The sequence below is a fragment of the Cebus imitator genome, unplaced genomic scaffold (assembly GCF_001604975.1).
Source record: "Cebus imitator isolate Cc_AM_T3 unplaced genomic scaffold, Cebus_imitator-1.0 Scaffold386, whole genome shotgun sequence".
Classification (NCBI taxonomy): Eukaryota; Metazoa; Chordata; class Mammalia; order Primates; family Cebidae; genus Cebus; species Cebus imitator.
Window position 1 is genome coordinate 933624 of NW_016107701.1, and position 15153 is coordinate 948776.

At 39.3% G+C, this 15153-nt stretch overlaps 1 protein-coding gene across 6 annotated transcripts in view; it reads right to left on the reverse strand.

Annotated features, from left to right (window-relative positions):
• CSNK1G1 (casein kinase 1 gamma 1) overlaps positions 1-15153 on the reverse strand; it is a 183131-nt gene that overhangs the window by 76788 nt on the left and 91190 nt on the right. For all 6 annotated transcript variants that reach the window (XM_017508059.2, XM_017508065.2, XM_017508063.2 and 3 more), the window contains one exon: positions 11229-11298. In XM_017508059.2, coding sequence (XP_017363548.1) covers positions 11229-11298 — 70 coding nt within the window. The remainder of the gene's footprint in view (positions 1-11228; positions 11299-15153) is intronic.

Genomic DNA, 15153 nt, shown 5'->3' on the forward strand with positions numbered 1-15153 from the left:
AAAAAAAAAAAAAAAAAAAGAGAGAGACCCAAAGCAGAAGAGTCAATAGATTACAATAGCTGCTAGAAAGCCAGGATATAGCAGTCCAGACTTAGAAATTTCAAGCTATGTGAGAGACTTCCATTTTCCTGCCATTTAGTGCAGAAAATCTCTGCCCCAAACTTCTCATCTACCAAGTCCTATTCCTGTGTGCTAAAATATAAGCAAAAGTGAGCGCTGTGCTGGACAAAAGATTTGTGGACTGGAAAATTTTTAAATTGACAATGTATATATCTTCCTAAGTAAAAGACCATAAGGGAATACTGAAACCTAAAATCATTCCCATAAAAAGAAAATAAAATTAAAACTTGTCTATGGTGACTATAATATAATTAACATAATATTGATGATTGAAGAAAATAAGAAAAATAGTTATAAGATTTTACAATTTAGTTTCTATAATAAATGAAAAAATGCTAGCTAACAGGAAGGTAAAATGCTTCTTCTCAGTTTCAAGGTTCTCATGGCCTCCTTTACTTTCTTCACTGATTATCTTGGAGGTATCAATTCCTAAGCATTAAGTCTTGAAAATCTTGGTGGTAAAACTATAATCAACAAAGCCTGAAAAGTGCGACCACTCAGTAGGAAACAGTGGAATGGAAGGGAGTTAGAGGTCACACAATTCCTTGGGCAGGGATGACGTGGAAGACCTCTAACTAGAACCATGTTCACAATTATCCAGTGCTGTCATTTTTGTTCTCTCTCTACATAAGTAGAGAACTGGCATGAATTTCTAGATCAGGTTGTCAAGGTGAAACTTAGGTCTAAAAGGCTAAAGTAATTATTAAGAGTATTGAAGAAAAAGGTCATAGTCCCAGGATAACAAAAAAGTTCCTATTTTAGGAATTTAAAGTCTCAAGCTCTGGCTATCACGGTAATAGATAACTCTTTAAATTCACAATTAATCATTTCTCCCAAATAATTTCATAGATTTATATTTATAAGCAATGATTAATTAACTGAACAAACCTAAGTCACAATAGGCTTTTTGTTTAAGTCTTCCTTATCAGGAAATCCAAATATATTATAATTCATTGGACAGTAATAAATAATGACAAAACACTAGTGAGTAAAAACACTAATTACATACTGTGGTCTTTGGGTGGCTTTGGTACAAAAGGTTGTTTGTTTATTTACAATGCTGCAACATCACTCTGGTAATGAAAAGAGTGGCATATGTGCTCCAGCTGCTCAAATATTGACTACCAATGAGTCACACTCAGAGTAAGTCTCTCAGCAGAGAACTTACTCTGAAAAAAATAGGGGGAGGAATGCTGTGCCTCTAAGTTAGAAACAAGCTCAGGTGTTCATGCTCACATTTACATTGAGAAATGATGAAATCTTGTCTATTTTCTTGTCAACTGATCTTCTTTCAAAATTATCTCCTTTTCTGAGCATCACAAGGAATATTTTTATTAATAACCTTGGTAAAAATCTAAAAAGCCTACCTCATTAAATCTTCCTTCTTTTTTTTTCTTTTTTTTGAGATGGAGTCTCACTCTGTCACCAGGCTGGAGTGCAGTGGCACGATCTCAGCCCACTACAATCTCCGCCTCCCATGTTCAAGCAATTCTCCTGCCTCAGACTCCCAAGTTGCTGGGATTACTTACAGGCATGTGCCACCATGCCCAGCTAATTTTTCTACTTTTAGTAGAGATGCGGTTTCACCATGTTGGCCAGGCTGGTTTTGAACTCCTGGCCTTAGGTGATTCACCCACCTTAGCCTCCCAAAGTGCTGGGATTACAGGCGTGACCAGCCCCAAATCTTCCTAACTTCTTTCAGCCACTGAACTACTTATTACTGACTACTTGCCCTGTGACAGAACATCACACTGGGCCTTGAGATATACTTGAGATACAAGGGTGAAGAAGACAAAAGGCTTGTTCTCAAGGAGCGTATAATCTTATGGCGGGGAGTGGGGAGAGTGGAACCAATATGCAATTATAATACAAAAATAGTCAACACCTAATCATCAATAAGATAATATAATCAGAATTTTTAAAATATCCCAATGTTCTTCCTTATCTGGACTCTGGAAAAAAATAAAATTAAATATATATCTCCCATTGAGGTAATAATGGGATAAAATAAAATGACATTTCAGAGGTTTAGGGGCTCAAAATCGATTATATAACCATACAGTTCAGAAAGCCTTGATTGATGGCAGTTATGTTTTTAAAAAAAGATTTATAGGTTTTAGCTGAGTACAATTCCATAAAAGCACAAAAGCCAACTATGTGAAATGCCTGCTAAAAACTATGGTATGTGGTTATCACTTCACAATGTATATCAAAAAATCATGTTGCACATCTTAAAATATACAGTTTTTATTTATCAATTCTACCTGAATAAAGCTGAGGGAAGAAAAAGAGAATGTAAATTAAAATAAATGTGTCCAGATCAGGGAGGATAGTAATCCTACTGTCTCCATATCCACAGTTACTTATGCTGCTTTATGAAGCTCACTCAAGAGGAGCATCAAAAAACTAGGCATGTTGAACATGTATGTGCCCATGCTTGCTGGTGGAGGAACTGATACTGAGGTATCTGTGTAAACTATGTTATGTAAGAAGATAAATATCTGGCTTGAAAGAAGACTTAGAGGTAGACAGGAGATAGGACAGTATACAACAACTGACAAATGTCTCTGAGCTGGTTTAAAAAAAGAAAAAAAAAGCCTGAACTGTGTTTCATGGAAATAAAAAGGAAAGGCAAATTTGGCCAGGCGAGGTGGCTCATGCCTGTAATCCCAGCTCTTTGGGAGGCCAAGGCAGGCGGATCACAAGGTCAGGAGATCAAGACCATCCTGGTCAACATGGTGAAAACCCAGTTCAAATAAAAAAAAAAATACAAAAAATTAGCCAGGGAGACCATTTCTGAGGGATCCAAGATGGCCGATTAGGAGCAGCTCAGGATTGCAGCTCCCAGTGAAAGCACAGACAGTGAGTGGATGCCGCATTTCCAGACGGATTTTTATTGCCCACAGACCAGGAGATTCCCAGGCAGAGGAGCCCCAAGGGTCGCCAGTGCAGCTGTTTTCACCGGTGGGGCTGTTCTCCATACAAAATACACGGGTGTGGGTGCCGTTTTAGCTGGCGATTGGAGCTCTGGGAAGGCAGAGTCGCCCATTCATCTGATTAAAAAGAGGACTGAAACAGGGAGCCAGGCCAGGAGATTCCCAGCCAAAAAAGCGCCACGAATCTCAGTGTGGCTGCTTCAGCCAGCAGTGGGTCGCTGCATGGGAAATCACACAGACCCCGATGCCTTTTCAACAGGCAACTGGAACACCTGGGAGACAGTCAACAGTTCAACTAAAAAAAAGGCTCTGAGGCAAGGAGCCAGGTGATCAGGCTCAGCTGGTCCCACCCCCACAAAAAAACAGCAATTGGAAACGCTCTGGATTGAGAGTTTCACAGCAAGCACAGCTGAACCCAGGACGGTCCAGCTCTGTGGGGGTAGGGTGTCCGCCATTACCGAGGCACTCCACCTCTAAGGAGGCAGCCCACCATTGCCAAGGCAACCCGCCATTACCGAGGCAACCCGCCATTACAGAGACAGTCCACCATTACAGAGGTGGGCCACAATTGCCAAGGCAGTTCTAACTACACCCAAATAAATAGGACTGCAGGGAAGTTCACATGGCAGCTGGGTGGAGCCCACAGCAGCTCAGCAAAGCCTCTGTAGGCAGACAGTGACTAGGCTGCCTCCTTGCTGGGCAGGGCAGCCCTGAAAAAAAAGGCAGCAGCACAATGGAAACTCATAAATAAAGCCCTAACTTCCCGGGACAGAGCACCCGGGGAAAAAAAAGGGGTTTATTAGTTCTGATGCAGCAGACTTAAACGTACCTGCCCAGCAGCTCTGAATGAACAACGGAGCTCACAGCTCAGCACTTGAGCTCCTATAAAGGACAGACTGTCTCCTCAAGCAGCTCTCTGACCCCCATATATCCAAAGAGTCACCTCATAAAGGAGAGATCAAACTGATATTTGGCAGGTATCCTTCTGGGACAAAGATGGCAGAAGAAGAAACTGGCAGCAACCCTTACTGTTCTGCAGCCGCTGCAGGTGATCCCCACGCAAGCAGGGCCTGGAGTGGACCTCAGCAGTCCTACAGCAGAGGGGCCAGACTGTTAGATGGAAAACTAAGAAACAGAAAGAAATAACTTCATCATCAACAAACTAGACGTCCACTCAGAGACTCAATCTGAAAGTCAATAACTACAAAGACAACAGGTGGATAAATCCACAAAGATGGGAAGAAACCAGTGCAAAAGGGATGAAAACACTCGAAACCAGAATGCCTCTCCTCCTACAAGGGATCACAACTCCTCACCAGCAAGGGAACAAGGCTGGATGAAGAATGAGTATGATGAAATGATAGAATCAGACTTCAGAAGGTGGGTAATAAGAAACTTCTGTGAGCTAAAAGAACATGTTCTAACCCAATGCAAAGAAACTAAGAACCTTGAAAAAAGATCTGACAAAATGCTAACAAGAATAAACAAGTTAGAGAGGAATATAAGTGAATTGATGGAGCTGAAAAACACAACACGAGAACTTCGCAAAGCATTCAGAAGTTTCAACAGCCCAATTGACCAAGCAGAAGAAAGGATATCAAAGGTCGAAGATCAACTCAATGAAATAAAATGAGAAGGCAAGATTAGAAAAAAAAGGGTAAAAAGGAATGAACAAAGTCTCCAAGAAATATGGGACTATGTGAAAAGACCTAATCTACATTTGATAGGTGTACCTGAATGCGACGGAGAGAATGAATCCAAGCTGGTAAATACTCTTCAGGATATTATCCAGGAAAACTTCCCCAACCTAGCAAGGCAGGCAAATAATCAAGTCCAGGAAAGACAGAGAACACCACAAAGATATTCCTCAAGAAGAGCAACCCCAAGGCACATAATCGTCAGATTCACCAGGGTTGAAATGAAGGAGAAAATCCTAAGGGCAGCCAGAGAGAAAGGTCAGGTTACCCACAAAGGGAAGCCCATCAGACTCACAGCAGATCTCTCAGCAGAAACCCTACAAGCCAGAAGAGAGTGGGGGCCAATATTCAACATCCTTAAAGAAAAGAACTTTCAACCCAGAATTTCATATCCAGCCAAACTAAGTTTCATAAGTGAAGGAAAAATAAAATCCTTTGCAAACAAGCAAGTACTCAGAGATTTCATCAACACCAGGCCTGCTTTACAAGAGCTCCTGAAAGAGGCACTAAACATAGAAAGGAACAACCAGTACCAGCCACTCCAAAAACATACCAAATGGTAAAGAGCATCAACACAATGAAGAAACTGCATCAACTAATGGGCAAAACAGCCAGCTAGCATCAAAATGGCAGTATCAAATTCACACATAACAATATTAACCCTAAATGTAAATGGGCTAAATGCCCCAATCAAAAGACACAGACGGGCAAATTGGATAAAAAGCCAAAACCCATTGGTATGCTGTATCCAGGAAACCCATCTCACATGCAAGGATACACAAAGGCTCAAAATAAAGGGATGAAGGACAATTTACCAAGCAAATGGAGAGCAAAAAAAAAGCAGGAGTTGCAATTCTCGTCTCTGATAAAATAGACTCTAAAGCAACAAAGATCAAAAGAGACAAAGAAGGACATTACATAATGGTAAAAGGATCAATGCAACAAGAAGAGCTAACGATCCTAAATATATACGCGCCCAATACAGGAGCACCCAGATACATAAGGCAAGTTCTTAGTGACTTACAAAGAGACTCAGACTCCCACACAATAACAGTGGGAGACTTTAACAGCCCATTGTCAATTTTAGACAGATCGAGACAGAAAATTAACAAGGATATCCAGATATTGAACTAAGACCTGTACTAAGCAAACCTAATAGACATTTACAGAACTCTCCACCCCAAATCCATAGAATAAATATTCTTCTCCATACCACATCGCACCTACTCTAAAATTGACCACAAAATTGGAAGTAAATCACTCCGCAGCAAATGCAAAAGAACGGAAATCATAACAGTCTCTCAGACCACAGTGCAATCAAGTTAGAACTCAGAATTCAGAAACCAACTCAGAACCACACAGCTTCATGGAAACTGAACAACTGGCTCTTGAATGTTGACTGGATAAACAATGAAATGAAGGCAGAAATAGAGATGTTCTTCGAAACCAACGAGAACGAAGATACAACATACCAGAATCTCTGGGACACATTTAAAGCAGTCTCCAGAGGAAAACATATAGCAATAAATGCCCACATGAGAAGCAAGGAGAGATCGAAAATTGACACCCTATCATCAAAATTGAAAGAGCTAGAGGAGCAAGATCAAAAAAACTCAAAACCTAGCAGAAGACAAGAAATAACTAAGATCAGAGCAGGACTGAAGGAGATAGAGGCACAAAAAACCCTTCAAAAAAATCAATAAATCCTGGAGCTGGTTTTTCGAAAAGATCAACAAAATAGACAGACCACTAGCCAGATTAATAAAAAAGAAAAGAGAGAATAAACAAATACATGCACTAAAAAATGATAAAGGGGATATCACCACACATTCCACAGAAATTCAAACCATCATCAGAGATTACAAACAACTCTATGCACATAAATTAGTAAACCTAGAAGAAATGGATAAATTCCTGGACACTTGCATCCTCCCAAGCCTAAACCAGGAAGAAGTCGAAACCCTGAATAGACCAAGAACAAGGTCTGAAGTTGAGGCAGCAATTAAGAGCCTACCACCCAAAAAAAGCCCAGGTCCAGATGGGTTCACAGCTGAATTCTACCAGACATGCAAAGAGGAGCTGGTACCATTCCTTCTGAAACTATTCCAAATAATCCAAAAAGAGGGAATCCTTCCCAAATCATTTTATGAGACCAACATCATCTTGATACCAAAACCTGGCAGAGACTCAGCAAGAAAAGAAAACTTCAGGCCAATATTCATGATGAACATAGACACAAAAATCTTCAATAAAATACTGGCAAGCCAATTGCAACAGCACAACAAAAAGCTTATCCACCATGATCAAGTAGAATTCATCCCGGGTATGCAAGGTTGGTTCAACATACGCAAGTCTATAAACTTAAGTCACCACATAAACAGAACCAAAGACAAAAAACACATTATCTCAATTGATGTAGAGAAGGCCTTTGACAAAATTCAACAGCCCTTTATACTAACAACCCTCACTAAAGTACGTATTGATGGAACGTAACTCAAAATAATAAAAGCTATTTATGACAAACCAACAGCCAATATAATACTGAATGGGCAAAAACTGGAAGCATTCCCTGTGAAATCTGGCACTAGACAAGGATGCCCTCTCTCACCACTCAATATAGTACTGGAAGTTCTAGCCAGAGCAATAAGGCAAGAAAAAGAAATAAAGGGTATTCAAATAGGAAAGGAGGAAGTCAAATTGTCTCTATTTGCAGACGACATGATTGTACATCTAGAAGACCCCATCGTCTCAGCCCAAAATCTCCTGAAACTGATAAGCAACTTCAGCAAAGTCTCAGGATACAAAAATCAAGGTGCAAAAATCACAAGCATTCCTATACACCAATAATGGTCTTAAAGACAGCCACATCAAGAACGAACTGCCATTCACAATTGCTACAAAGAGAATAAAATACCTAGGAATACAACTAACAAGGAATGTAAAGGACCTCTTCAAGGAGAACTACAAGCCACTGCCCAACGAAATAAGAGAGGACACAAACAGATGGAGAAACATTCCATGTTCATGGTTAGGAAGAATCAATATCGTGAAAATGGCCATACTGCCCAAAGTAATTTACAGATTCAACGCTGTCCCCATCAAGCTACCACAGACACTTTACAAAAGAAGACATACATGAGGCCAACAAACATATGAAAAAATGCTCATCATGACTGGTCATTAGAGAAGTGCAAATCAAAACTACACTAAGATACCATCTCACACCAGTTAGAATGGCGATCATTAAAAAATCTGGAGACAACAGATGCTGGAGAGTATGTGGAGAAATAGGAACACTTTTACACTGTTGGTAGGAGTGTCAATTAGTTCAACCATTGTGGAAGACAGTGTGGCGATTCCTGAAGGACCTAGAAATAGAAATTCCATTTGACCCAGCAATCCCATTACTGGGTATATATCCAAAGGATTATATATCGTTCTACTGTAAGGATGCATGCACACGAATGTTCATTGCAGCACAGTTTACAATAGCAAAGACCTGGAACCAACCCAAATGCCCATCGATGATAGACTGGACAGGGAAAATGTGGCACACATACACCATGGAATATTATGCAGCCATCAAAAATGATGAGTTTGTGTCCTTTGTAGGGACATGGATGAACCTGGAAACCATCATTCTCAGCAAACGGACACAAGAACAGAAAATCGAACACCGCATGTTCTCACTCATAGGCGGGTGTTGAACAATGAGAACACATGGACACGGGGAGGGGAGCATCACACACTGGGGTCTGTTGGGGGGAAATAGGGGAGGGACAGCGGGGGGTTGGGAGTTGGGGAGAGATAGCATGGGGAGAAGTGTCAGATATAGGTGAAGGGGAGGAAGGCAGCAAATCACACTGCCATGTGTGTACCTATGGAACAATCTTGCATGTTCTTCACATGTACCCCAAAACCTAAAATGCAATAAAAAAAAGAAAAAAAAAATTAGCCAGGGATGGTGGCACACACCTATGATCCCAGAGGCTGAGGCAGGGGAATTGCTTGAACCTGGGAGGCAGAGGTTGCAGTGAGCCAAGATCACCCCACTGCCCTCCAGCCTGGCGACAGAGCAAGACCCGACTAAAAAAACAATTTTTTAAAAAAAAGAAAATTTGGGCCTAATATGAAGAGCTTCAAATACATTAGACTTCTCCACATTAAATTAGCCTGAAGAGCGGTGAACTCTATGACTAGAGGTAAGTGGTCAAGCAGATTTAGATGACCATTAAGAAAATCCTAAAAGCAATTCTTACACTAGGGGTAAGAGTAGGAGGTGGATTTGAAACAGATATCTAAGGCTCTTCCTATCTTGGAAAAGTCTATAGCTACCTTGTTAGTTGCAGGCAAGAATATTAAGATGATACCCACCACAGCTATTTTAAGAGTAGTGGGTGATCTCAAGAAGCAGAAATGAGGCCAGTAATCACCACTGAACTTCATATAAGACCTAGAAGGCTTTGTGATCTTTACATGTTTGTTAGAAAAGGTGCTGGGAGAGAGACCAATGATGGTCAGCCTACCTGACTATGAGTCAACAGTTAGCCTAACCAGTACAACAGAGCCCTCCTATTCCCACTCATGACAATGATGGATGTACCAGTCTCAGAGATTGCAGTTTTTCCTATCTGCTTAAGTGAAAGGCAATTTGAAAAGTCCCCTTTCCTCTAATGCCCTCCCTATTTACTTCTTTTCAGTGCACAGAAAATGCTGAAACTTCAAGAGTCTGAAATTATCTGTATTTGGGGAGAGTACCAACCCAGCAGCATAGATGTTATTCCTACATAACAAATTCATGAGAGTTTTTTGGCTCTATATTGAAAATGGAAGACTGGTGTGATTTGGTGGGTCTATTTGAAGGGTTTACAGAGGAAATCCTGAAAAATGCCCTTTTCACTTCCCCACTTAAACTTCTAAGTTGGACTGGATTAAGCATGTTTTTACCTGACCCTTAGAATTATGATAACATAAGTGGGCTGTGACAGTCTTTACCCTAAAATTTATGAATCCTGGAATAACTTAACAACATTATGAAACCAGGAACAATATAAGAGGAACAACAATTAAAATTTAGTTCTGGGGCATCTGGGAAGATAACCCTCAAGTTATATATACATCTGGTGAACTCAGTTGCCAATCTTAAATCTTATGCCAGAAACACTCCAATCAATTAACAAATATATACTGAGAGGCTATTGTGAGCAAGAACTCATATTAAGTTAAATGAAAGACAAGACCATTGTGGGCTCCCTGAGTTATGACTATAGCTGATTATTGCTATAGGCAGGGTATAATAAAACTTAAATAACACACAATGGCTCTCATATAATCCTAAATATTTTAGAAAGTAGAACTCAAATTCCTTCCGTAGTACCTTCAACAGGGGTACTTTAAATAGAAACCAATGGTATGATGGCTCATGCCTGTAATCCCAGCATTTTGGGAGGCTGATGCAGGAGGATTCCTTGAACCCAGGAGTTCAAGACCAGCCTGGGCAACATGGCGAAACCCCACCTCTACTAAACAATACAGAAAATTAGCCAGGTGTGGTGGTGCATGCCTGTAGTCCCACCTACGCAGGAGGCTGAGGCAGGAGAACCCCTTGAGCTTAGGAGATCAAGGCTGCAAGGAGCCGTGATCATGCCACTGCACTCCAGCCTGGGTGATGGGAATGAGACCCTGTCTCCAAAAAAAAAAAAAAAAAAAAAAAAAAAAAAAAGAAACCAAGCTTTAGTCATTCACTTAAAACCTGTCACAGTGAAAGGAACATAAAGCAGAGGAAATTCTGAATATGTCAAATAGTGAAAATAGCTCTAAAGACTTCATCTTCTGAAAGACTTGTCCCTATAGATACAGCCCCACCCAGGATTGGTAACATTTGCTTAGCAAAGCATTTTTCTGGAAACCAGTAAGATATTTGGGAAATTAGAGCTTTTAGGTAAAAATAAACATTTTTTTAAATTATAAACTTAATTTTAAAAAATTGCCAAAGATTATTACAATCATATGGATAGCTCTTGCAAATTAATGAGAACAATGGATAAAATGAGTGTTGTAATATTTCAGAATCGATATTTTAGTATGTCTTTAAAACAGATAAACCATCTCAATGTGGAAAGATATACTTTGCAAATTACCAACATTTCCTCCTTTCTTTTGGTATAAGTAAAGAAATGAAAAGAGAATGAACTACTGGAAAGCAAATCCTTCATACTATGTGTATTTGACAAGTGGAAAGCATCTGCAGGTTGGTCTGTGGGCATAGTCATAGCAACACAGATCCCCTGTCAAGTCAACTCCAGGAACCAGAGAGCACGGAGCTTTGTGGTTGACTGTGTTTATTTACCTATATGGCAAGCAGAGAATATAGGTGGTTTGGTAAAAAGGGCAAACCAGACAAGAAAATTTGTATATTTTAGGGCTTCCAGTTAAGTTATATGCTTAGTAAGTGGAGAAAAAAGATTTGACTTACCTGCACTGCCAAGCTGTTTATAAAATCTGTACTCTAAATGAAGCTGTGGGGCACGTGATTTTATTGGTTCCTGAAACCCACAAAGAAAAACTGATCAGATTTAAACAAATGGGATTTTTCCATTCTTAAATTTTTGGAGTAAACAAGGGATACAATCACCTAGTGTTTTAGAGATAATATCCATATATAAGAGCCTTTTCTAACCGCAATTTGTCTTACACAGTACAGCTAAGAGAAGATGAAGGTGAATTGCATACAACTCCTTCCATGGATAGTTAAATAAAAATAAACTTTGCATGACAGCTTTCTTGCAATGAAATATTCCCCTGATATGTATTCTCCCAGGAAACTTGATGCTAAACCTTTAAATTAAAAAAAAATTCCAGCATGTATTTCCTGCTTGTTTTGTTCTGAATTTTGGGTGGTACATGGTTTTATTATTTTTAGAAAAATAATGCATGCTCAGAAGAAAATTCAAATATACAAAAATCAGAAAGAAAGTAAAAATAATCTGTCATCCTGCCACTCTAAAGAAAGGCACTATTAACATTTTAGTGAATGTCTTTCCAAGAGTGTGTGTGTGTGTGTGTGTGTGTGTGTGTGTGTGTGTGTGTATGCATTTATATGTATAATACAAACTAATGAACTTAATTTTATATAAATGAGATTATGATGTATTTGCTGTTCAGTAATGTGCTGTTGAATTCAACAATGTGATAACATCATCTCATGGCAGGAAATAAATGTATATAATTTCCTTTTTTTTTTTTTTTTAAACATGGGGTCTCATGCACTACAGTTGAACCTCCCAAGCTCAAGTGAACCTCCTAATTTAGCCACCACCGCTCACAGCTAATTTTTATTTTTTTGCAGAGATAGGATCTTACTATGTTACCCAGGCTGGCCTCAAATTCCTGGGCTCAAGCAAACCACCCACTTCAGCCACTCAAAGTGCTGAGATTATAGGCATAAGCCACCATGCCTGGCCTATATAATTTTTAATGGTTGAAGTATCGCCCTGTATGTATATAAGTATTTATGTATACACACACACCCCATAATTTTTGGACACATGAACTGTTTTCATTTTCCAATATTATGAACAATGCTTTTAGAAACATCCTTATGTATATTTCTTTTTAAACTATTGAGAATTAAAGATTGTAAATGCAATTAATGTAATTCAATCAATACGGTGTTCAAGTTTCCAAAAATGGCATTTTCTAAAAACGTCATAGATAAAGCAGCCAAACAACCATACTTTGCTCTGTATCAATTGAGCAACCGGCTGGCTGATTATTCTAAACTGACAGTGTATTGGGCAACTGGCTAACAAAACAACCAAACATTACCCTACACATATTATAATCTCTCTTTAAAAGCTCAACAGTAGCTGACATGGTGGCTCATGTCTGCAATCTCAGCACTTCAGAGGCCGAGGCAGGAGTTTGAGACCAGCCTGGGCAACACAGCAAAACCTCATCTTTACAAATAAATAAATAAAATAGGACAAGCATGGTGGCTTACACCTATAATCCCAGGACTTTGGGAGGTTGAGGCAGGAGAACTGCTTGAGCCTGGGAGTTCAAGACCAGCCTGGGCAACATAGGGAGACCCTATCTCTACAAAAAAACTAAAAAATTAGCCTGGCATAGCAGCACGCTCCTGTAGTCCCAGCTACTCAGGAGGATGAGGTAGGAGAATTACTTGAGTCCCAGAGATCAAGACCGCAGGGAGCTGTGATTGCACCACTGAACTACCTCGTCTCAATCAATCAATAAATAAAATAAAGCTCAACATCTGCACACCCATTAGGATGGCTATTATCAAAAACAGAAAATAACAAGTATTGATAAGGATATAGAGAAACTGGAACCCTTGTGCATTGCTAAGAATGCAAAATGGTGCAACTGCTATGGAGAATGTATGGCAATTTTTCAAAAAATTAAACACAGAATTATTATGATTTACAATTCTACTTCTGGATATATACTCCAAAGAATTGAAAGCAGGAACTCAGATATATTTGTACATCCATGTTCATAGTATTGTTATTCACAACAACTAAAAGGTGGAAGCAACCTAAGTGTGCATCAATGAATAAATAAACGAAATTGGGTATATTCGTATATATGAAGTATTATTCAGGCTTAAAAAGGAAATTCTGACACATGCTACAACATAGACAAACCTTGAGGACATTATGCTAAGTGAAATAAGCCAGTTACAAAGGATGAATATATCATGAGTCCACTTAATATTAAGTACCTAGTGTAGTCAAATTCATAGAGACAAAGTAGAATGGTGGCTGCCAAGGGGTTGAGAGGAGGGGAGAATGAGGAATTAGTGTTTAACAGATAAAAAATTTCAGTTAGGGAAGAGAGATGGATGGTGGTGATGGTTGTACATCAGTGTAAATGTACTTAATGCCACTCAACTTTAAAAAATTGTTATAATGGTAAATTCTGGATATCATGATATCATCTGTTACTAGACAATATTATTTTCTCCTATTCCAATCCATGGGTTGCCTTTGAAAAATTCTGTTGACAGTGTACAAAAGTTTTAAATTTTGCTGAGTCCAACTTAGTGAGTTTTTATTTTTTTGTCTGTGATTTTGGTGTTATATCCAAGAAATCACTGCCAAATATAATGTCATGAAGCTTTTCCCATGGTGTATTCTGGTAAAAGTATTATAGTTTCAATCTTACATTTAGGTCTTTGATCCACTCTGAGTTAACTGTTGAATACAATGTAAAGTAAGAATCCAACTTCACTGTTATGTGAATATCCAGTTTTTCCAGCATCATTTGTTGAAAAGGCTGTCCTTTCTCCCACTGAGTGGTTATTTGTTTTATTTATTTATTTTTTTTTGCGACAGTCTCGTTCCGTCTCCAGGCACCAGGCTGGAGTGCAGTGGCACGATCTCGGCTCACTGCAACCTCCGCCTCCCGGGTTCAAGCAATTCTCCTGCCTCAGCCTCCCAAATAGCTGGGACTATAGGCACACACCACCACGTCCAGCTAATTTTTGTATTTTTAGTAGATAAGGGGTTTCACTATGTTGGCCAGGGTGGTCTCGATCTCTTGAGCTCGTGATCTGCCTGCCTTGGCCTCCCAAAGTGCTGGGATATTTGTTGTATTTTTAAGACAGACTCCAAGGAAGGAGATTCCATAACTTCCCTCGATAATTCGTGCTGATATTTAACAAGTTTCATGGTTTGGAATGCTTTTATATTACACTCAAATCTCATTACTGAAACTTAAGCCTATTTTTCTTAAGTTCTTAGCAAAAAAAAATTTTTTTAAGCTCCTCAATAATCTTGAATACTAGTAAGTGGCTCTCTTCAAATAACAAAATAATCCAATCATTTCCTAGATTTTCTTTTCTCGGGCAAAGTAATTTCAAATTCCTTTCACCTTTCCTCATTGGTTCTAGTTTTTAATTCTTTGATCATCTTTGAAGGTTCTTTCCTGAATCCACTTGAAGTTCTCTGCATTTTTCTTAAGACATAAAATCCATTAATCAAAGAAATCTCTGAAGTTGTCTAGTCTATCCCTCTGCTTCTAGGAAGATTTTATCTAAATCAATTCAGGCCAGACTGGAATGTTCCTATCTGTAGGAAATGCTATGAAGAAAGAACTCATATCCTTCGAGTATAAAATCAGCAATTATTAGAGTTGGACTTCAAATATCTTAAGACTTTTAGTCAAAAGAAAAGTACAGAGGCTGGGCGTGTTGGCTCACACCTGTTATCCCAGCACTTTGGGAGGCCAAGGAGGGTGAATCATGAGGTCAGGAGATTGAGACCATCCTGGCTAAAATGGTGAAATCCTGTCTCTACTAAAAACACAAAAAACAAGCTGAGTGTGGTGGCACGCACCTGTAGTCCCAGCTACTCGGGAGGCTGAGACAGGAGAATTGC